Source organism: Cyprinodon tularosa, unplaced genomic scaffold (genome assembly GCF_016077235.1).
Source record: "Cyprinodon tularosa strain WSP-4 unplaced genomic scaffold, ASM1607723v1 ctg779, whole genome shotgun sequence".
Lineage (NCBI taxonomy): Eukaryota > Metazoa > Chordata > Actinopteri > Cyprinodontiformes > Cyprinodontidae > Cyprinodon > Cyprinodon tularosa.
This window is the reverse complement of record NW_024039539.1, coordinates 148,729-171,522: the sequence shown is the minus strand read 5'-3', so window position 1 is coordinate 171,522 and position 22,794 is coordinate 148,729. Positions and strand designations below refer to the sequence as shown.

The 22,794-nt window shown below is 36.5% G+C and overlaps 1 protein-coding gene across 4 annotated transcripts; it reads left to right on the top strand.

Annotated features, from left to right (window-relative positions):
• Positions 1–1,278: 1,278 nt before the first annotated feature.
• On the top strand, positions 1,279–18,895 carry si:ch211-221n20.8 (multiple epidermal growth factor-like domains protein 6). 4 transcript variants are annotated; one of them, XM_038270813.1, is made up of 22 exons: positions 1,279–1,467; positions 2,276–2,410; positions 2,817–2,883; positions 4,421–4,591; positions 4,990–5,115; positions 5,237–5,377; positions 5,529–5,654; positions 7,339–7,461; positions 7,684–7,806; positions 7,898–8,020; positions 11,480–11,602; positions 11,941–12,063; positions 13,183–13,308; positions 13,799–13,927; positions 14,055–14,147; positions 15,086–15,181; positions 15,366–15,461; positions 15,672–15,767; positions 16,286–16,387; positions 16,487–16,592; positions 18,024–18,140; positions 18,389–18,895. In XM_038270813.1, exons 1-22 carry the CDS (start codon positions 1,462–1,464, stop codon positions 18,465–18,467), a joined length of 2,427 nt encoding a protein of 808 aa, XP_038126741.1. In that variant the 5' UTR covers positions 1,279–1,461; the 3' UTR covers positions 18,468–18,895. The 4 variants fall into 4 exon arrangements, with proteins under 4 accessions (XP_038126741.1, XP_038126744.1, XP_038126742.1 ...); XM_038270816.1 differs by lacking the exon at positions 11,480–11,602; XM_038270814.1 differs by lacking the exon at positions 15,672–15,767.
• Positions 18,896–22,794: the final 3,899 nt, after the last annotated feature.

Sequence of the window (22,794 nt, the reverse complement as noted above, 5' to 3'; positions counted from 1 at the left end):
TATATATATAGAAAATGGCCTACCCCTCTTTGAGTTTAGGGCTGACTTTCGGACACAGCCAGAGTTCTCTCATTTTTCACAGTTTACTTCTTATTCACTTCTTCAATAAATCAAAATTTGGAGCCCCCTTGCCCCAGTATGGAAAGCATCACCATATATCAGGTAGCTTATGGGCAGTGATACTGATAGAATTATGACTAAACTAAAAGGGAGTGTCACATTTCTGAAATCTTTATTATTCTGTAGAACACAACTTTGGATGAAAAAATATTTTTTTTAAACGCAAAAGAAAATTGTTCATGATTGCACTGAATCAATCCACATAGAGACTTGTTCAATTATCCCATAAATATTTGGTTGTAATCTTTTTATTTTTGAAAACTAGTTAATACATACAGTTTTTTCTGACTAGAGCAGAGAATGTGTGAAGGGAGCCATTATGGTTGGCCTAAGTGAAGCTGATCACCAAATAGAATAGCATGCCAAAACATCTGTATACCAATAATACAGGGGTTTATTGTTTTAAATGTTCCTCTGATCAAATGGAGAGACTGATGGTGCTTTCAATCAAATTTAAATTAAAACAGACAACTTATTACTTTTTTTGTGTGGTTTTTGTTTACACATTTAACATTGCTTCATTTGAGAGATTCTTCCACAGTGCCAAACAAATATTTGCCTAAAACACGAATAATGCTATTATGGTAGAGGATGAGAGCCACTGAAAAAATAAAAAAACAGTTAACTGATTTTTAAATTTTATTTTAGTTTAATATGGGAAAAAAGTCAGAATTCTAAGATTAAAGTCAGAATTCTGACTCTTTTCTCAGAATTCTGAGATAAGAGTCAGAATTCTGAGAAAAGAGTCAGAATTCTGACTTTAATCTCAGAATTCTGACTTTTTTCTCAGAATTCGGACTAACAAGCATGGCTTAGAATTCTGACTGAATTCTGACAATAAAAAAAGTCAGAATTCTGAGATTAAAGTCAGAATTCTGACTCTTTTCTCAGAATTCTGAGATGAGAAAAAGTCAGAATTCTGAGAAGAAATTCAGAATTCTGAGATTTAAGTCAGAATTCTGAGAAAAGGTCAGAATTCTGAGATTAAGTCGGAAGTCTGACTTTTTTCCCATATTAAACTGAAATAATATTCAAAAATCTGTTCATTTTTTTTTTTTTTTTATTGTCAGTGGCCCTAATCCCCTATGCTGTTAATACTAGAAGCGGAGCAGTAGCTTGTCGCTTCTTCTAGGCAGTGGGAAGTGCGGAGCTCCAACACAGGATGTAGAGTCACAGCTGGGTTGAACAACCTCCCCCCTTTCTGGTGTGCAGGGTTCCCCCATATGCAGGGATCAAAGTGCGGATCGCGCATTTTCAGCCACCGAAACTCTCCCGTCTGGCTCCGCTGATCCATGAAACACAAACCGACTCTTTACGCGCGGAAAAATATATAAAACGAGTATGAAGGTGAGTTGGTTAAAGAGCTCTGCATCGCATCAACATCAACAGAAAACAATCATTCCCAAGTTGTGTGTTTAGGAGGTGTTTGTTGTTTAGCTTTTCACTTAATCTGTGAAGGGGAAATAATTTAACTACCACGAATTTAAAAGAACCTCACCCTAATCAAAGGTAAAAGCATAATGAATTCATCCTATTTTATAAAATAGTTTCTAATATAAATAAAAACCATCTAGATGCTGCATAAATGTACATACAGAAATAAAAAACTAAAAATAACCAGCTTTTTACAACTTTTCAAGTGGCTGTACCCAACCTGCATCGTTTGTCATTTATTATAAAGGATGGAGATTGTTGTTTTTAAAGTAATCCCCTTAAACTCGTTTATATTTCCAGCAGAGAGTTACACCTTTTTCTGATTTAAGTATGTACTTTATGTCTGCATGTATTGTTGTTCTTCTGTTTCACTGATTCATCAAGCAGTTTGTTTAACTTTAGTTGTTTTTAATGGGATAGAGTCACAGAGCCTGCAGTGATCTCTACTGTGAAGCAACATTTGTCACTAATTCAGTTAGTAATGAAGCTTTTGGTTCAAATGTTCTAAGTATGTAAACTACTAGCGAGTTTAATTTTACGCTGCAGACAGCCAGGAAGGGGCTGGCGTTAATGACAGGGTGCTTTTCTCCCCACATGAAGCTTTTCATGTCTAAACATGCACTGGATTGACTCTGTGCTGCACAATATCGCTGTTGTCTAACTTAACCTCTCAGTGACTTCATGCTGTAATAAATGCTCTGATTTGCTGATGTGGTTTCAGGGAATGACCCACCTCTGGACCCTCATGCCTGCATTACTGCTGATGCTTTCGCTAGTCACCGAAAGGCTGAGCAGCCATCCAGGAAATGGCAATGAAGTCCTCAAAGAGATGGAGACCGAATTCAACAGAAGCCGGGTCAGTAGTTTCTTGGGTTTGTATGTGTTCATTTATTGAGCTTTTGGGGAAGGGAAGAGGTAAAGTTTGGATGTCTATTTATTATTATTTTATTTGTATGCTTCAGCAAACCTTATTTATTCTGAAATACTTGATCTTTAAAAAAACCCAAAGGCACTAAAGCACAGAAAACAGTGCTTTTACAGTCGCAGCTCAAAGACTCTTAGAATAATAATGCCACAGGTCTTTTAAATCTTAAATTCTACATTTTCACCCTGTTCTTTTTAATCAGTTGGACTGTCATCATTTTTCATATGCTGGTGCGTTTTTTCACCCGTTTTTACTTTGATTTGTTTCATTTAACAAACATACAAAAAAAGTGTTCTACTACCATGATGAACCTGGTTTCTTTTTTCTTGTATTTCAGAATCTGGAGATTGAGAATGTGATCAGAAATATCTCGGATGTGATGCAGAGTTATGCAGCGACCACTTGTAGGTTTTCTGTGCTTTTCGTGTCCTGATGACCTGTCCTTTTTCTATTTGTAGTAACACAGAAAAAAAAAATCATATACCTTTAACTTTTTCAAACCAAGTTATGGTACATCCGCCATTGCGGATGTGTTTTATTGGGACAATATCTTATACAAACTTAGAATTGTAAGGAAAGGGATAATTTTTGTTGTTGTTTGCTTTACAAATGAAAAACTGAGAAAGTTAGTCATTTTTGTTTATCTCTACCAGGTCAACCCTTTTTACATCCATATTTTTTTTTAAATAGAAGGGTAAGATTTTTGGATATTGTTTCTATCAGCTTTGCACATCTCTAAAAGGTAAAGTGTTGCGAGCTTTTCATTGGTAATCTGCAGTTGTTCAGATTGAATATAGGTGGAACGGTTTTTTTATTTCACCATGATTTTTTTTATGGAATTCCGCCTTATCCGGGGTCGGAATGCAGAGGCAGCAGTAAAAGTAGAGATGCCCAGACTTCCCGATCCACACACACCTCCCCCAGCTGCTCTGGGGAGATCCTGAGGCGACCACTAGGCCATTCTAACACATAAAATGCTTTGTTTTTATTGTAGCTTTGACTGTATTAGTGTCGCTGACATGTTAGCAGGTGAATATTCATTCATCTTTTGTGGCCACTGCCAACCTTTTATACAGGATTGAAATGTATTTAATTCCATTTATCTTCCAAAAGCTGAGATTCATCAAGATAACAATTTAATATCAACAAATATTCAGTTATAAAATTAATCTTTCAAACTTGTTTTTCAAATTGTGTTGATTTTACTGAAACAGAAACAAAATATCAAAGAACAGCTTTGTAAAGCTTCTGGTGAAGATTCTCAGTCATCCAAAAAAAGTAAAAAAAAAAAAACAATCCACTGGAATTTGTTTTCGAAGTTTGAAGATGTTTCGCTTCCCATCCAGGAAGCTTTTTCAATTCAAAATGTTAGAGTTAGCGTTGAATTCTAAGCTTTATATAGTAGCCCGAAAACTTGTTTTGGCTTAGAAAACATGCAAATTAAACCAGAAGAACGGGTGCACCTCTTAGGAATGGGGAGTGGTTTGGGTTCTTTATTAGCCTGCAATACCTAATACTGGTCTATTCCTCTTAAATGTGGGCCGTTTGTAAAGCTGGATCTACTAAATAAAGTCCTGTCAAACTTTTATCTTAACTCATTGTCTGAAGTTGAGATATTGCATTTTTCTTTCATTTGTTCATATAAACTCTTTGTGCTAATCAGAGGATTTCTAAGTGTTTTGTGAAATTGAATTCCTTTCATGTGTATAGCATAAAGCATAAAAAGGCAATGAAAACAAATAAATAACACCTTAACCCATGTTTTTTACATGTTGTAAACTTTAAAAACTGTGTGCTATTTTCTTGCATTCAGTTTAGTTAGATTTATAAAAAAAATAAATAAAATAAATTGCATTAATGTTTGTTCTAACATCACAAATGTGAAATGGTTCAATAGGAATAAATATATAATGCTTTATTTTTATTTATCCTTATAACCAGCTCCAACCATCGCCATGTCTCCTCCAAGCTCTACTGTTGCTCAGTGTCCAGGAAACCAAGTGACGCAGGAGGGCAGTGCTGGCTGTGGCTGTCCATCCGGAACTGTACAGAGCCGGGAAAACTGTACTTGCCCTGTGGGGTTTGCTCTGCAGGGAGCAGCTGAGTGTAAAGGTGAGACATGGACAGATTGGGAAGAATGAAGCAATGATTAAAGGTGATGTCTGTGGTACTTGGAATACAAGGAAACTGGAGATGTTGGGAAACCATCATAGGGTTTATCTAGTGTGCAGGCTGCAGAATTGTTTCCACACAATTTACCACTAACTTGTAAAATGAGAATTCCTCCTTGGAATAGATAAATGCACTAAATCCATACAGATGGAGGAATGTAAATTTGTTAGAGGCAATGAAAATTGTAAAACCATGGAGTTATTTTGAGAAAGCAGCTGTAACGGGCCTTACTTTAGATTTTTGTTCTGTCTATTTTTCTAGGAAATTTTGAATTTAACACTTCCACATCGCGCCAAATTTGATCGTATATCTTACCCTCATCTGTCTCAATTCAACAGATGTTAATGAGTGTGAAGGAGAAGGACCAGGGCCATGTGGTCTCCATGCCAGCTGCACTAATACCCCCGGCTCATACTCATGTTCCTGTCTCCGTGGCTACATGATGGGTTCAGGAGGGTGCCAGGGTTTGTCCGCCTCCATAAAAGTGTGTGTGTGGGTGTATGGTGGAGAGAAAGCTAGATATTTTCATAAAGATAGAGTTTGTGTGTCGTGGTTATAACCCATATCTCCTTTGGGTTTTTGTAGATATAGATGAATGTGCTCTGGCTGCAGTCACGGGCCTGCAGGCCTGTCAGAAAGGGGCTGAATGCAAAAACACCCCCGGTTCCTTCGCCTGCTCGTGCCCAGTGGGATATGTGAGGGCTTTGAATGGGAAAGACTGTATAGGTAAGGTGCATTTTAGATTTGATATGAAAGCTGTCTTTGTTGTTCGAATCCTGGGTAGCCCGTCTTTATGAGACTGTATCATCATGAATAACTTCCATAAACGTCGCCCTCCACCCTGATGCTGACAGATGATGATTTACATCCTGTTTAGATGTAGACGAGTGCAGCTTTGAGAAGCAGTGTCGCCGTGAACTGGGAAACATATGTGTGAATACTCCTGGCAGTTTTCTGTGCCAGTGCCAGCCTGGCTTCAGAGCTGAGACCCCTACCTGTGTTGGTAAGTCTTTTATTAGGTGTCACTGGAATAGGTTCATATCTAGATTTGAGCCCATGCTTTCAGTACCTATCCGTCTCCTGAAAGTAGGGGATATACAGCTTCAATCTGTTGCTTTGCTGCAAACCTACTCTTTAAGCCTTTATTATTGCCTGCTTCTACCTCTTTTATCCATCCTGTAATGAAAACTTTCTCTTTGGAAGTGAACATTTCTTACCATTCTGTAAGTTGCTTTTCATGCATTACTTCTGCACCTCTGTACTGTGGTTCTCTGTAGGCCCTGTGTATCTGCACTACTTATCGTGTCAGCTCATTGTATTCTTTAAATGCAAAACACCTGCTGCCTGCTTCAGGATCTTTATTTGAAAAAGCACCAGTTAAGGAAATATCTAAGAAAGATAAATGCTATTGCACGAGATTATGTGGAATGACGTGGAGCACCAAAAGTACAAGTTAGACACAGGTTCTTTCAGTTTTAAACCTAAACAAAACTTTCAGTCTTAAACAAATATAACCTGTTCAGAGAAAAAAAAAATCCAAACCTCTTAATCTAACCTGCTTTATTAATTTAATGTCTTTAGCTTCAGGTCATAAAACTGGTAAAAATGGTTATTTGATGTTTTTATGATAAGTTAGTTTTAGAGATGACCAATAATTCAAAATCAATATATATCGCAATGTAATTTCATTCAATAATTGTGATATTACAACATACAGTATTCTTTACAATTACAGCATTTTTTACCGACTAGGTGATTTTTTTTTTTAAAGCAAATATTTCAAAAAATGTTATATCAGAAAAGTTTTAGAAACTTTTCAAAATAATTGTCAGAGGTTTGTGCAGATATCCATGGCAGTCTTTCTGAGACTTTAATTTCATATATATCGATATTGAAATGATTTTGTATCCCTCCATCCGTCCATATTTTGTCTGCTTTTCCCAAGCAGGGTCGTGAGAAATAATTTTGTATCAACATAAAATTTAAAAAAACATATTGTCCGTATCGTTTTAGCCGTATCATTCAGCCCTTGTTACTTTTATGCCAAATAAAACGAAAGCAACATATTTCATATAGAGTATTTTTATAAAAATCTTAGTGATCATCAAGATGTGAGGCAAAGGTTTCCTTTCTATTCCGTTTTGCACTGTGCCCTTTTTTTTATGCTGAATTATTAACACTGACCTTATCTGAGGTGAATAACACCTGCACAGCTTTGGATTGTGCTTTCTAAGGGCTCCAGAAGAGGTCATCAAGAATACCTTTAGAACCTTTTTTTTCCTTGAACTTTATTTACTACATCTATGTATTTTCTCACCTTTTCTGTGTAAGTTGTGTGTATTTTCCCAGTGCAGCACAAACTTTTTACATCAATCCCATCCACTGATACTAGCTTTTATTTTGAAGGCTAAAAAACTCATATTACAAACCTTGTGGAAACACTTAATAGATGTTCAATAAAATTAACTTTTGATGACTTTAGTCTGTTTGCAGGACACCAACCACTTACACCTAGTAAGAACGCTGAGTTTGTTTGAACATAATTTTGTAATATGACTTATTTGTGTAAATGTGTGTTAATATATATATATATATATGTATATATATATATTTTTTTTTTTTTTTTTTTTACTCTTATCAGCTGTTAATGAAAATAAGTAATCTGCTACTCTCTGTCTCTGTCCCAGACGTGGATGAATGTACTGAGAGTCCCGGGTTGTGCAACGGTCAGGGTGTGTGTGAGAACACGCTCGGGAGCTACAAGTGTATGTGTCGACCCGGTTACCAGGGAAACGGCACACACTGCGAAGGTAGGCAATTAGTGCTGACGTCTCTCTGTGGAGAAACTCTGCTTCCCAACCATGGGGTCAGCTTCATCGTGTGCGGAGATTTTAATGCCTGCTGTTATGCCTTCCATTAAAATGATCCCGGGTGACAGAATGGTTATGGAACAAAAATGAACGTAGTTTTAGATGCAGCAAAAAAAGTTAAAAAATAAATAAATATATGTATATCTAAATTCTCCCCCTCAGATGAAAATGAGTGTTTATCAGGTAGTCACAGGTGCGACACCAACGCTCGGTGTGGCAACATCATCGGCTCATACTTCTGCCAGTGTTACCAGGGCTTTAATGGAGATGGGCAGGCTTGCTTTGGTGGGTAAGAGTTATATATGTGCATGTTTTCCCACAAACATGTCTAGCGACATGAAACATGAAGGTCTTTTAAGTTTGTTCTTAATTACAGATGTTGATGAGTGCCTTCTTAACAATGGCAACTGTGAACACAACTGCACCAATGAATTTGGAGCTTACAGCTGCCAGTGTGCTGCAGGCTTTCAGCTCGACAAGGATGGACATAACTGCACAGGTGATATAGATCATAGATTGAAAGAGGATGTCAAAAGAAAAAAAAAAAAAACCTAAACACATATTTTTAGATGATAAAAATTCAATTAAATTAAAATGCGAGGGGTGGAATCTTGGATATGCAGGATGAACAAGTGGATATTTGGTATTCAAGTTTATTTACATTAGTAAAAGAGTGCTATGGTACTAATCTTTAGTAATTCAGCTTATTAAAATATGTTTTGTAATTCTCACTAGATTCAAAATTCTGAATGCATTTATTAACAGTTTGCTTGGCTTAGTCCAGATTTTAACTTTTAAACCTGGCTTTTATACTATTCTGCTGTTCTGTTTGAGGTCGCATAAAAACAACATAGCAGTTTGTTTTTGTTTATTTTTGTAATTAACAATATTAACACTTTTGTAATGTTACAGTAGAGGCCATTCAAAATTTCCCCAATTTCCTTGAAGGGCCCTTGCTGGTCCCCTACAATTCCTTTTTAAACATCAATGTTTGTACTAAGGTATTCTTTCTGTCATGATATGTGAACATTAAGATTTAAACAGAAGCGTCATCTCCTGGTCAGCCCTTGTCATTCAGTGAAAGGGTGGAGTCAGAGTAAAAAAAAATGCCTAGGAGAAGGAAGGGGTCACTCCACTGGCTGGAAGTTGGAGGGGATTTTGCTGGAAGTAGCAGGGGAGTAGGCTGCCATTCTGCTGGCATTTGACTGGGAAGGGCCATTTTAAATGGCTGCTTCTGTATGTTTTAAAACAATATTATGAGTGTTTATATGACAGGAGTTCATGGCTAGCTCTGTAATGTAGCTCTTTTGAGTTTTGTAAAGATGACTTTTAAGTTATTCTCTGACCACTACATCAAATGAAAAATAGTAAGAAACACCAACAAACTAAATCACCTGTCAACTTGTAATGTAATATCTGTTGGATTCTGATTCAATTCTAGGTCTAATCTTTCAAATCACTGCCCCATTGCAACATTTTTCATTCATCCTAGAACCAGGAGAATTAAAATATATTAAATGGTGCACTGTTCTTTCTGCTAAACTACTTTGAAATCTTGACAATATTTAATTATTTAATCTCTGATGAAATTAATAGCATGTGAACAGTGTTTTGTTTCATGCAGTGATGCATATCTTTGAATAAAACAAGAGATACAGTAAGACAAACACTGATATTTAACAGTCAGGCCCAAATTTAGATTTGGTTCTTTGTAGAGGTATCAAGTATAAAGTACAAATACTTTGTTACTGTTCTTAAGTACACTTTTTAGGTATCTATACTTTACTCCATTACTCATTTTTCTTGCTACTTCTGACTTCTACTCATTACATTAACACACAAGTAACTGTACTTTCTATTTTTTACATTTAAAATAAAAAACATTACCCGTTACTCTTGGCTTCGGTTTATAAATATTTATTTAACGTCATGTGCGCCATCCAATGCAGATCATTGGCGCCATCCACATCTAGTGAAAACTAGTAAAATTGGATGAGACATATAACGCAAACACTCATTGGTTAGCTAAAGGAAATCATCAGAATCAAGCAGGTGTTCTTCAAACTGCAAACGTGAATTGTCTATGCCATGCTACAATGTTGGATTCAGAAAAAGATGTCGAAATGTCTAAAAGGTCGGAGAGAGCGTATCGGTAGATGGAGACGGAGACCAACAAGACCTCCCTCATCCTTTGCCCTATCTCAATAAATGCTTGAAAAAGAAGTTAAGTCAATGGTTTGGTCTTAGATAATAATGTTTAAAAAAATTAGTACTTTAAATCCCATATTGAACAGATTTCTTGAATGTAATTATTTCAACTCTGGAATATTGCAAAATGTATAAATATCTTGTTCAGGGGTGATAATGAGAAACTAGTCTATGTAGATTTTACTTCAAGGCTAGGCGTAAAGCCTTCCTTTTTGATTAAGCTAATAGAGTGACTCAGGTTATACTGAGCTATTATGCTGCTGAAGGCTTAGACTGCTGGAGGACACAGGAACCACTTTACATCTGTCTGCTTCATTCTACCTGTATTCTTTCATTCTTCAGTATTTCTTATTTTTAGAAATTCTGGGAACCACTAGTAAACTTGCTAATTGAGAGCGAAGTTCTCTGTTAGGAACATACTGTAAGGAACAATCATATCTCTGATATAAGCTGGAGCTTGGTAATTTAAGGTTCATATGTGGGAAGGAGAAATTTAAATCCTATTCCAGATTTAACAGGAAGCCAATGAAGAGAAGCTAGGATATGAGAGATATGATTTCTCTTTTTAATTTTCATCAGAACTCTGGCTGCAGCATTTTGGATCAGCTGAAGGTTTTTAACTACAGTTTGTGGACTTCCTGATAGTAAAGAATTACAATAGTCCAGCCTTGAAGTAACATGTTTTATATGCATTCAGGAGCAGAAAGTTAAGAGTCATCCAGGTTTTTATGTCTTCAAGACATGCCTGTAATCTATCTAATGGGTTAGCTTAACTCAAGTCCGTCAGATAGATATAATTTAAACTAGTCTAGTGCTTTTCCTTTAATTCTGAGAAAAATATTCAAGTCTTTCTAAAAGAATATTATGATCAACTTTATCAAATGCAGAGCTGAGATCTAACAGGACAAGTATAGATACAAGTCCATTATCTGAGGCCATGATAATATCATTAGCGAATTTCACCAGTGCTTTTTCAGTGCTATGATGAGCCAGACTGAAACTTCTCAAAAAGTTCATTATGGTGTAAGTGATCGCACACTTGTTTTTTACTAATTGTAGATCATAGTGTTGGGCCTGTTTTTCAGTGCTTAGTCCTGTTTCCTTAATTGACATTAGCTTTACTATGTCTAACTGTTACATTAAAACCAGCTCAGAATGCATCTGCTTAATAAATTCTTTCCTAGATAGAACCATCTATAAATGTAGCTTACTGTTTTCTAACCTTTTCTAACATTAAAAGTATTCATGGATCACTGCTTTTATGTTCTTTGTGTGTCTCCCTCTGTTTTCCTGAACCCCTTGTAGGTATCAGCAGAAAGCCACTTACACTTGCCCTGGTTCTTCTGGGGATTAAAAAATTGCTGAAAAAATTTAGGAAAATTTTTATTGCACTTATTGCACTTAAATTACGTCAATAGAGAGCAGCAAATAGATCAAGCCTACCTGAACCTTTAAATCCATCATAAATGTTGCCACATATTATAAGCTTCTGTAGTTCAGGGGAACCAAAACAAACTTGGCAGAGTTTGTGCAACAGGATCTCTCCCCAATGCAGCCAGGATTCAAACTCAGCTCCTATTGTATCAAAGGTGTGCTGCCTTACCCTACTACACCAGAGGACATTCTGCACCCAATTTATCTAAGCTTTTAAAAACTTGTACATCAGTCGCTTTGATAAGTCCAAATAAACCCTTGATTGTTGTGTTATGCTGTGGTGAGCTAGTTATCGAAATGTATTTGATCCCCACAGATGTGGATGAGTGTTCAGCTCCAAATGGGACCTGTGAGCACTTCTGCATCAACACTGTGGGCTCTTTCCGGTGCTCCTGTAAACCAGGCTACCAGCTGCACATTGATGGTTGCACCTGTGTAGGTCAGTCACCCACAGGCACTCATTCACTTAATACAGTAGTTTGCTCACTCATTTTCAGTCATTTAAAGCAGCTCAGCGAGGACAATTTACCAGAATGCATAAGAGGAGAAAAAAAAAACTGCCATGAATATGTTCTCCATTTTTCATGGGTTTCTGCCTTTGTGTGTCTGTCGGAGAGGATGTTTGCATAGCTGGACATAAATGGGTGTCCTGGGGGCACATTTTAAAACCGTGCAAGATGAATAAAATAAAACCAGCATTCGATTCTGTACAAAAACCAGATCTGAGTGCTAAAATTTTCATGTTGACAATTTTCCTGTTTGTTTGCATCCATAAAGACATTGATGAATGTAAACTCCAGAATGGTGGATGTTCTCACACCTGCACCAACTCTCCTGGGGGATTCACCTGCCACTGCCCACGCCCCCTGTTGTTGGACTCTGACAACCTCACCTGCCGCAGTGGGTTTACTTAACACCTAACTAACTTTAGTTTTGCATATGCTAAAGACATTATGGAGGATTTGCATAATTCATATATGTCAAAAATATTGAACAGTAACCCATAACAATTTATTTGAATTCTTTATTACCTTTTATTCTCTGAGACCTAAAGTGTATGTAACTTAATTTTATAGAAATTTTCTGGATTAAATATGAGGAAGTAGTTTCAAGTCCCAACAGATCTGCACCCTGAACAGAGATTTGAAAGTTCAGAACTGGAGCTGAAATCCGTTCTTATTTGGTTTTATAAAAAGCCTTTGTGTCAAGATTCTACAAGAGTATTTAATTAAACAATCTGTTGCAAAAAGTTTTACTTTAAGTGCATTCTAGGGGACGTTTATAGAAACTAAAAGTGCAAGACATTACAACATGCCCTGCATTCTGGCACCTCACTTGCTTTCCATGGCTATTAGAAAAAATTATAAAGATTTAATTACTATTTTATGGCTGGAACTAAATACTACCTGTCATCAAAGATTAAGATTATTTATGAGTTTTAATTGTTTGAGGTTGAAATGCCTCCTTGACATCATTCGAATTTTTAGCTCCCTCCAACTTTATTTTCTTTGATCAACTTATAAAAACTTTTATTTTTCCTGACCCCATCACTGTTTTCCAATACACTAAACCAAATATTCTGCAGGAACTCATTAATGTACATCCTAATCCATGTGCGCTCTTTGGCATCCTAATATCATAAGCTATTAAGAAGCTTGACATAAATATCAGAAAGGTAGAAAACTATAAATGCCATTTTTTTTTCTTATGAGCTAAAAAAAAAAAAAAAAAAATTTTAGCCTTCTGGCTTTTTTCTTCACTTAAAAATTACCTTTGTATACCGACCTATGAGGGGAGATATGATTTTCTCACATTCTAGCTAAACTGATTAAGGTAATTCTCTACAATTGCTCATGTTTCCTTGGTCTTTGAAAGCAGACAACCAACAATGACCTCTTGCACTTTGTTAAATGACAAATTTTAAATGGGTTCTTTGTCTTTTCTCAATGAAACCAATCGTTTAATTGGCTGTAAAGGTTTTAAGGTAATAGAAGCTCTTGTTTTTCCTGTCTTGACTAGATGCTACATCTTGTAAGCTGAGAAACGGAGGCTGCGACCATCTATGTTCACTCAGAGCTGAGGGTGAAATCCAGTGTAGCTGTCGAGCAGGTTGGAAGTTGGGGGATGACCGCAAGAGCTGCATTGGTGAGACTTCACCTTCACTCTTCACTTTTTGCTTCTTTAAAGATTTTAGGATGTTATTTCAAGCCATATTCTTATAAAAAAGGTGTTAGTTGATTGAATTTTAATCACTACCTCTCAAACTACAATCTTGAATTTCCTCAGGTTTCACCATCTGTTCAAGCCTTCCTCCAAATGTAATCACTTGCTTCCTAGTGCTCTCAGCTATGAACATTATACAAGCTGGATGGGTTTCAGAGATGCCATCAAACTCTCGTTCTTTTGCACTTACCAGCATAAAGTTGGTCACAAAAAGAAATCACTTCAGCTGGGTAAAAATTGGAAGTGCAGAACCTTGATTGCCTGCCGTCAAATCTTAACAAGTTTTGCTGCTGCCAAGTTCCACAAATCATGTTTGCCCCCAAACTGCAATGTTATTTTATCTCAAATGAAAGTAAAACATGTTTGATTTATGAGCTTTGGAAATGTCTTTCCCTCTCTCCTTCCTCATAAGATGTGAACGAGTGTGTAGACTTTACAAACGGAGGATGTGAGCAGCTCTGTGTGAACCTTCCTGGTGGGTTTAACTGCACCTGCAGGGAGGGGTACGAAGTTCGAACTGATGACCTCACCAGGTGTAGACGTGAGTCAGACAGCATAATTCTTACACACTGAGAAGAATACATCTAAGTTAACATGTTTGGTGATTGTAATTCTTTGATTTTGTTGTCTAAAAAGCTGAGTTAAAGTGTCTTTTAAATATTTTCCAGCTGTGTGTGACCCCCCATGTCAGAACTATGGAGTCTGTGTGGGGCCAAACAGCTGCGTCTGTCCTCCAGGCTACCCTGGAGTGGGCTGCTCAGGTACAAACCTCAATGTAAAGGACCTATATAAAGGGATGCTTATCCCTTCTTGGCAAACTATGTAAACCTCTCATTAATACATAGAAATTAACTTATATTCACTTGTTTAAACACAGTCTGTACCCAAGGCAGTCTTTGGTTTAAAAACTCTTGTTTGACTGAGATGTTTATTCTGATCGGTAATCGTCCAGAAATGTTTGGTCAAGAATATCTGACACTTCATTTTATACAACAGTTTAAAGAAGAAAAGGGGTTTATAACTCAAGATGACTGCCCCAGATAGATTTAGATTTAAATATTTATTCTAACTATTCACAAGTTTCCTCTGACTTGAATTAAAATAAATTGTCGGAGGGGTCCAGCCAAGGTCCTGACTTAAATCCAGATTAGGTTGAAAGTAAAGAGGCCTTCCAAACTCAAGGACTTCAAGCTCATCACTGATGCTAAATAGTCTAAATACCAGTTTGCCATATTATAGATAAAGGCTTTTCCACAGATTATTTTAAAGGTATTTTTTTGGCCACACTATCTTTTGATGAAATATAAATATAATTATTGTCAGAAATCATAATGTGCATTGTTTTGTTTTTTTTTTGTCTTTTGAATAGTATATGTGCTATTTTCTTTAAGAAAAAAAAACTTCCTGAATTAATAAAAACACTTTCATTAAATCTAACGAGAATGTGAATTATTTTGAGCTTAACTCGACGTGGGTAGAAAATGGTTTGCTCAGGGTTATAACATGGAAGTAGTGATGGATAAAATGGAAATAGGAATTAGCAACAGCCTGATGTTGCAGGCATCTATGAAAAAATGAAGCTGGAAGTACAAATGACTAAACAATGAACAGCAACAGTTTCCCATGTCTCAGTCTGTTTAAATAATATTTAAGACAGTGCCTTTGGTTTACAAGAAAGTATATTGGTTGTTTATTTCAGCCATGTGCTCTCCACCCTGTGCTCATGGAGGAACATGCATGCGATGGAACATGTGCTTGTGTCCCTCTGGTTGGACAGGAGCAGGCTGCCACACAGGTATTATTCCATTGAAGGCATATTTTCTTGTTTCCAAGTTATCCCTCTAACTTTGTGTTGTAGATCATGCATGCATATACATTGAATGTTGCCATTTTCTCTCCCTTTCTCAATGCTTACATTGTCCCAGTTGTTTGTATTTGGACTCTTCAGGTTTAACATCTTAGCTTCTCTCTGTGCTCAGCTGTGTGTGAGTTGCCGTGTGCTAACGGCGGTCGCTGTGTAGGCCCCAATACCTGCCAGTGTCCCTCTGATTACACGGGCCCCCAGTGTCTAGTGCGTGAGTAAAATGACAACAAAACATCAAGTAGAAATAACACAAGTCTCATTGATTGCAGCTAATCTATTTTTTATCAGATTCATGTTGTAGAGACTGGTTATAACGTAAAGAACCAATGATTTTATCAGTTTATTTAAATATTGGACCATATGTGACCAATATGGAGGAGATTTGGACTTCATAGGAGGTGTCTGTGTGTGTGTTTTATAGCACTTTGCACTCCGGCCTGTCAGAACGGGGGAAGATGTGTGGATGTTAACAAATGCACGTGTGAGGCTGGATGGCAAGGAGCTCGATGCCAAATTGGTAAAATGATTTAAATAGAAAACCTTCATTAATTTCATTCTAGCCTCTGTCTGTAATTTAGTAATAGTGCTGCTAACATTGAAACAAGTATTTTATGGACATACAAATCTTTTTAAAAGACAGAAGAAGAAACACAACCCAATTGTTGTTTTTTAGGATGTACATTTTGTATAATAATGATGAGACACACAAAGTTTAAAATGTACTACTTAAAATGTGGTTTGTAATTAAGGTGATGAAGGAATTATAACAAGAATACAGACTATAGGTAAGAGAACTGCTTTACTATAAAAAAAAAAAAAAAAAAAAAATGAAAGCAGAATAGAGTTCCTCATCCCTGAGGCCATGTTACCACAAAGCAAACACACTGCAGTTTACGGCCCAGTTGTTTTGGCCTCGCTATTTGTTGAATGTCTTTTTCTGGTCACTGACTCTCACTGACAGGTGCAGGGATGAGCCTTGTTGAATTAAATTATTCCAGACAACATTAGTCCTGGGTTCTTCTTTGTCCTCATCAGAACCCATCCAATGTCAGAGATCATGTAGGAATGGAGGCATGTGCGTGGGCCTCAACAGATGCCGCTGCGCCAAAGGATTTACCGGCAGTCTCTGTGAAACAGGTTTTTCAATGACTATCAATATTATATGTGTACTCTTTATTGGTGGCTAAAAGAAAGAAAAAAGTTTTTTCTCTTGTTAATACTGGGTTGTTACTGTAGCTGTAGCCACGCGATGTGTCCCACCCTGTCAACATGGAGCCACGTGCAGCCCGCACAACACCTGTACCTGTCCAGAAGGCACCACAGGCCTGCGCTGTGAGAGGCTGTAAGTGAAAAGTAACAAGATCATCTAGCACCAGCTTCTCCTCAGATTTTTTTTTTTTTTATGGTCTGTTTTTTTCCTAAGTTTTTAAAGGGATTAATTGGTACAAGTGTCATGATCATTGAGTTTTTTATTTTTATTTCATGCCGTTTTTGTCATTCATTTAATGCTGCGAACACTTCACATTTTACTCTGTATGTGCTCATGCAGTTTAATGTCTTCTTTTGCCACAACTAAACTAAATGAAAGCATTGACATAAATATTTTTAAGCAACACTTTATTACAAGATTGTATATAGCTAAAGTTCGGAAAAAGCAATTCACAACATAAACATAATGCTGCATAGTTAATATTGCAGGTATAAAAATATTAGCTATACAGTACCTTGTTTATGATCTGTGTTTGTAGATCTGAAGAAAAATTGAGAAAAACACCTGGATTAGAAAGTAATTTTAGTGTAAATGCACGTTGAATGTATTTTGTGGAGAATGATGCACATTTTGTCTTGCTCTGTATAGAGTTGCTTTATCTGCTTATATAGGCAGCCTGTGGTTGACTACAGCAAACTACAGTTATTTTAAAATGAGTGATGGGTGAGCAGTATGCAGCATAGACCTTTTTTTCCTAAAAATAAAATAAAAAACCCTGGTGGGTCTGACACTTTCCTTTGCATTTCATTGCAAACAATATAAAACAGACAAATTATATAGCATTAGACTAGTTTAGAGCTATCTAAATAGAGAACTCTCACATGAATGACTGATATTAGGGACAGGAAGTCATTTAAGAATGTTTTTTTCCCTCCATTTTTTGTTGTTTTCTTTTAGCAGTAATAGCTTTGCTTGATGGCATTTGAAATAATCCTACAGTCAAAAAAAATCTGTTCAACAGGTTAAACTAATGTCCACAACTATAAACATTAAGGTAGACAGAACAAGAAATTATGAACAGGTGCCCTTTTAATTAATAAAAAAAAAATCTTTATGATTTAATGCAGGGGTGTCAAACTCAATTTCAAAGTGAACCACTTCTGCATCATTAAGTCTATAAAAGGGTCAGTTGCAGCTGTTTTAATGATTTTTTTTTCTTTCATAATTTCATTTATAAAGATTACACTGCTGTTTTATCATAACTTTACTAAAGAAGTGTTTGGAATGTAGATTTTCTTCCTACTCTATTAACTTATCTACAGTACTTAGTAGGTTTAGTTGAGAATGAGTTGTTTTAGATGACAGAAATCTGTCACTACTCAGCAGGCCTTCTACATTACCTCATCACTGCTGAGCGCCTTATCATCTCCAGATCCCTCATACTTTTTATAGCTACATCAGACAGTTGTGCTTTATGACAGTCATTTTGGATCCCTTAAGATAATTTCTTTGCTGCCTAAACACTTTTCAAAAAAATTATCCTAACTGTTTCATATTTTTTAGGACATGCCCTGTTGTCACCATGATGGTCAGCACAGCTCGTGCTGTGAGGAAAGCTTTCAAGGAGAGCTATGTCGATCGCTGTGGACCCCTGGGAGTTCAGCTTTGCACTAAATACAGGTCAGTTGTTTACCTACCAATGCCAGCTATTTCCTCTAATCGGGTTTGCATTAGGATTTTTTTTCCTGTTTTTTTGTTTTACACAACTAAAAATCTAAAATAGTTGTTTTTTAGAGTTTTTTCTGCTAAAGAGCAAAAATCTGTAGGTGTTTGTTTTGGTACTGAATTTGAAAGCAAACATTGTTTTAAATCAGAATGAAACCATTCAAAAAAACTGTTGCTTTTTTGTCATGTGATCATATTTGCAGGATAAACCAGGCTCGTGTGTACCTGCAGGCCTACAGGGTTGGCTACAAAATCCAGTGTCCTGGGAAGAAGAATACATAAGCTGAACATGAAACGGGGACAGTCACTCAGCATCTGCAGAACAAAGCATTTTGGTTTCTGTGTGAATGTTGAAAGACATTAGAAGCAGAAAACCTTTACTGACAAGTAATGCTTACAATTATAAGGACATTGTTTTTGGTGATTAGGTGCTACACACAGACAAACGAAGTTGTCAATTGACTGAATTCAGAAAATATCAGAACTGTGGAATTAAAGGGAACTGTTAAGAGAAACTATACTAAAAAAAAAAAAATCACCTGACTTCCTTAGAATATAAAATTGACTGAGTTCATTATTAGTAATGACTTGCTTTTAAATGGCAGCTTTATGCTTCAGTGAATGTGGACTGTCAGTGTACAGCTAAAGATGTCTGGTCTGTTTGATAAAGCTGACAAGCTCCAAATAAAATCCCCATTTTTTTTATCATACATTGATTTAAAAATTCATAAAAATTTAATGAACTGCTGAAAGACTTTTAGACTAGTTTCTCACTCGCCGCACAGCTATTTGCATGGTACCAATCCATGCCTCCTTATCAGAGAGGGTACAATCTCCTCAGAATGTGGAAATATCTTCTGTCTCCTACTGAGAAACTGCCACAGAGAGTAAAGATTGATTGCACAGGATGTTGGGAAAGAAAAAAGAAAAACTCAGCTGCTGGGAGCCTCTAGCAGCAAACGTGATGGTTCCAGTGCTGAATGTTTGTACTTTCTATGACATGGAAAAGCAGTGTTGCTTTCTTTTTATTACAGCTCTTCTTTTTAACGCATTTGTAGATATTTCACGTTGATTTATTGCTAAGAGTACTCTTTAATCCATCACATCCTCTTTTAGCAGATATGAAAAAAGGAAGTTCTGCATCAAGGATGTGAGAAAGAAGAGAGAAGAAAATGCTCCGTTCTTTATACCATTAGGACAGTACAACTGTTAGGTTTTACAAATTAAATGGTCTCTTAAAACAAAGCCTTTAAGCTGCTGTCAAACAGTTTATTGGACTATTTTTGTTTGTATTTAAAAAGCTTTTTGCGTGAAAAAAATAGCATGAATATATGATGGTTTTCTTTAAAGCTTGGCCAGAACCAATGTATGTGTAACATATCCATTTGCTGCCTACTGAATCTCTGATCACTTGGACCCAACTATCCTGCACATCAGTTGGTGACATTTTAGTTGTTTTCTACATGCAGGAACAAAATATTCTCCAAACAGAGCCTGCAGCCACAGCTGTGCTGAAGTGGACAAGCATGCTGCAATTTTAAACTTATGCAGGACCAATAGTTTAGCTATCCAAGATACTGATGTTTGCTAAAGGGACTAATTATCACCAATGTGAGTATCAATCATTCTGTCTGTTAACAGTAATATTAAGAAAAGTGTCATCTAAATAATTTCATATATAAAATTTATAAACCTCTCACAATAAACTTTGTCATGCATAGAATGCTATCTGACTGATTTGATGTAGAGATCTAGCATAGAGCAACATCTAAAACTCAGCCTGAAGGAAATTTGGTTGTTTAGTTTATTTTTGTACCAAATGTACCAATTTTGTACCAAATGCTCATTTAAAGGTCAATATTTTATGGATATCATACAAAACCATAGTTGTCCATTCATCCATCCATTCAGTTAGGCCAACAACACACATCACCTCAAGGCACTTTACAGAGAAAATTGTATCGGATCTTTGTTCAAAGTTTTCTATTTAAGGATATTGATTCATTCAGTTTGGTTTGCTCCTCCTGAATGAGCATTTGGTGACAGGAGAAAGCAACTTGCATTGTATCATTGACTCCACAGCAGTTATTCACATCAAGCACGCATCAACCGTGGAGAGCAAAAACATTCTTTTAAATGGAAAGTAACCCCAAGCAGAACCAGGCTTCGTGTGGGGGGCATCTTGCCAAGGCTGACTGAGGGTTTAAGGAGGAATTGTATCAGCTGAAGGCGTTTAACTCCAGTTTGTGGACATCCCGATAATCAAGAATTTGAATAGTTCAGCTTTGAAGTAACAAATGCATCTAATTTTTGCAGTAAAATAAAAAAGCGAAATTCCATCCATTCATATTCATCTGGCTTATAGGGGCTAGTACCTATCTCCAGTCTTTGATAAAAGAGGTGTAAACCATGGACGGGTCACCAGTCCAAAAAGCAAAGACATAAAACTAATAATTGGTCCTCTGGAATACAAAAAAATGTATTTTCTTCCTGATTTCTTCATGATAAGTGGCTAATTTTGTGTTGTCAACATAGCTGAGGAACATTCTAACCTTTTCCTTTATTTGAAATAATAACTCTAGACTGTTCACTAATGAATGCAAATGACACAAACTTTGGCTCATCAGTGTTTTCCATGATTGTACACATAATCACACTAACTCCCTGATCACCACGACGCTGATTACTGCTAGAAATGATGAAGCAAGAAATCACCCTCACAGAGCTGTCTGTCAAACGAAGTAGGAAAAATTATCTTAAAGGCAACACCTTATGGCCTGATATAAAGACATGGGGGTACTAATAAAAACAAATATGACATATGTCAATACTAAAATAGTTACACAACTGTTTTCAAAGCTTCAGGACTCCAGGGACACATGTATATCAAGTCTGGAACAGTGAGGAACCTTCCATGTTGAGGTATTTAACAAATAATCCAGGGGGTCAATTGAAACCCAGGACAAAATCTAAGGCACTACAGGTAACACTTGCCTCCTAAAATAGGAAAGTTTATTCCTAGTTTCAAGGTCAAAAGAATGCCAACAAAAGAGAAGCTCACAGAGATCTGTTTTCCACTTTGCAAAAGGATAATTTGTTGATACCGATTTGAAAAATAATATATAACAGCTGCGTGAATTCAGTTAACAAAAGAGATCGGTGGAGACAGTTATAGTGGCACTTTAATTACAAAACTCTCGCAAGAATGAGAACAGATAAACAATACCCACATCTGGTCTGCTCTCTTCTAAAGCAACAGGCATGAGTTAACTTTTCATACTCCTCTCAAAGCAGATTTCATAAAAGAAACGCATACAAAAGAGACAATGCGAAAACCCCGTCCCTGAAACGGATACCTGAGGGAAGGCCGTTTGCTGCTGGTGCCCAGAGAAAACAGAACAGGCTAATCTCAAAGCAGGCCCTGATAAGAAGCAAAACCTATAGGAGACACAATGGATCAAATATGTCACAATGGACATTTTGATGGACAGTAACCTGATTTAGCATGCACAAAGCAAAACGTGATGGCCAGATGTCCTAGGTTTCTTTTAAAATGCTAACCTGAATCTTAATTTCTTTAAAACAGGTCAGACAATCTGAGGGTTGACTGAAGAACAGGATAAAAAAAAATTAAATTTCAACTAATAATACCCACATTTGGGCATATATTCTTTAGTCCATGGACAGAGGATAAAACAAACTACCGTAGAACTTTTGATTGATGTGCATCCCTTCATTGGGCTTAAAGCCAAGTTATAATGAAAAAAAGTAATATACAAACCATCAAACACAGTAGAAACAGAAAATCCCTCTATTGTCCCACAATGGGGAAATTCTGGTGTTTACATAAGTAAAAATAGTACTTAAAAAAGGCATACATTTATGGGCTTTAGAAAAAAGTGTTGGAAAAAAAGAATAGTGAAGAGTTAAAAGATGTACAATAAGATACTGTACTGTAAAGTGTTTTAACAATATAAAAACTGTGCACCTGGAGAATAAATACCAATTATATAGCTATGGACATTTTTACAGTGGTGGATATTTTAAAATAGCAGCAACATCACAGATGTGCAAAATGACAACAGTATGTTATTTAAATGACTAAGGTAGAAACTGTGCAAAATCAGCATGAATGTTACAACTTATTGAGGCCATTGGGAACAGTGGTGGTTATTGAGTCTTCCAGCTGGTGGGAGGAAGGATCTGTGATAACGCTCCCTGGTGCATTTAGGGTGCAGCAGTCTTTCACTGAAGGAGCTCTCCAATTCAGCTACAGCTTCATGCATGGGGGTGGAAACATTATCCAACAGAGATGTTAATTTAGTGAGTCCAGAGGGCATCCAATCACAGTAGTGGTAATGTCATTTATCTGGGGCCGCGTTGGTGATTCAAACCTTGGGTAACTTGCTGTCTTTTTAAATTGTGGCTGAGATTCAATTTATAATCTCAAGCTCACCAGGACTTAGGCTTTGCAGCAAAAAAGCAATTAAAAACACTTTTTGATTCTACCCTTTACTAGATCCTCAAAAAACAAATGAAGATTATAGGGTGGCCTAGTCAAATCCATGCCTCGAAAGGGAGACACAACCATTTTCTTTTTCCATTAGTA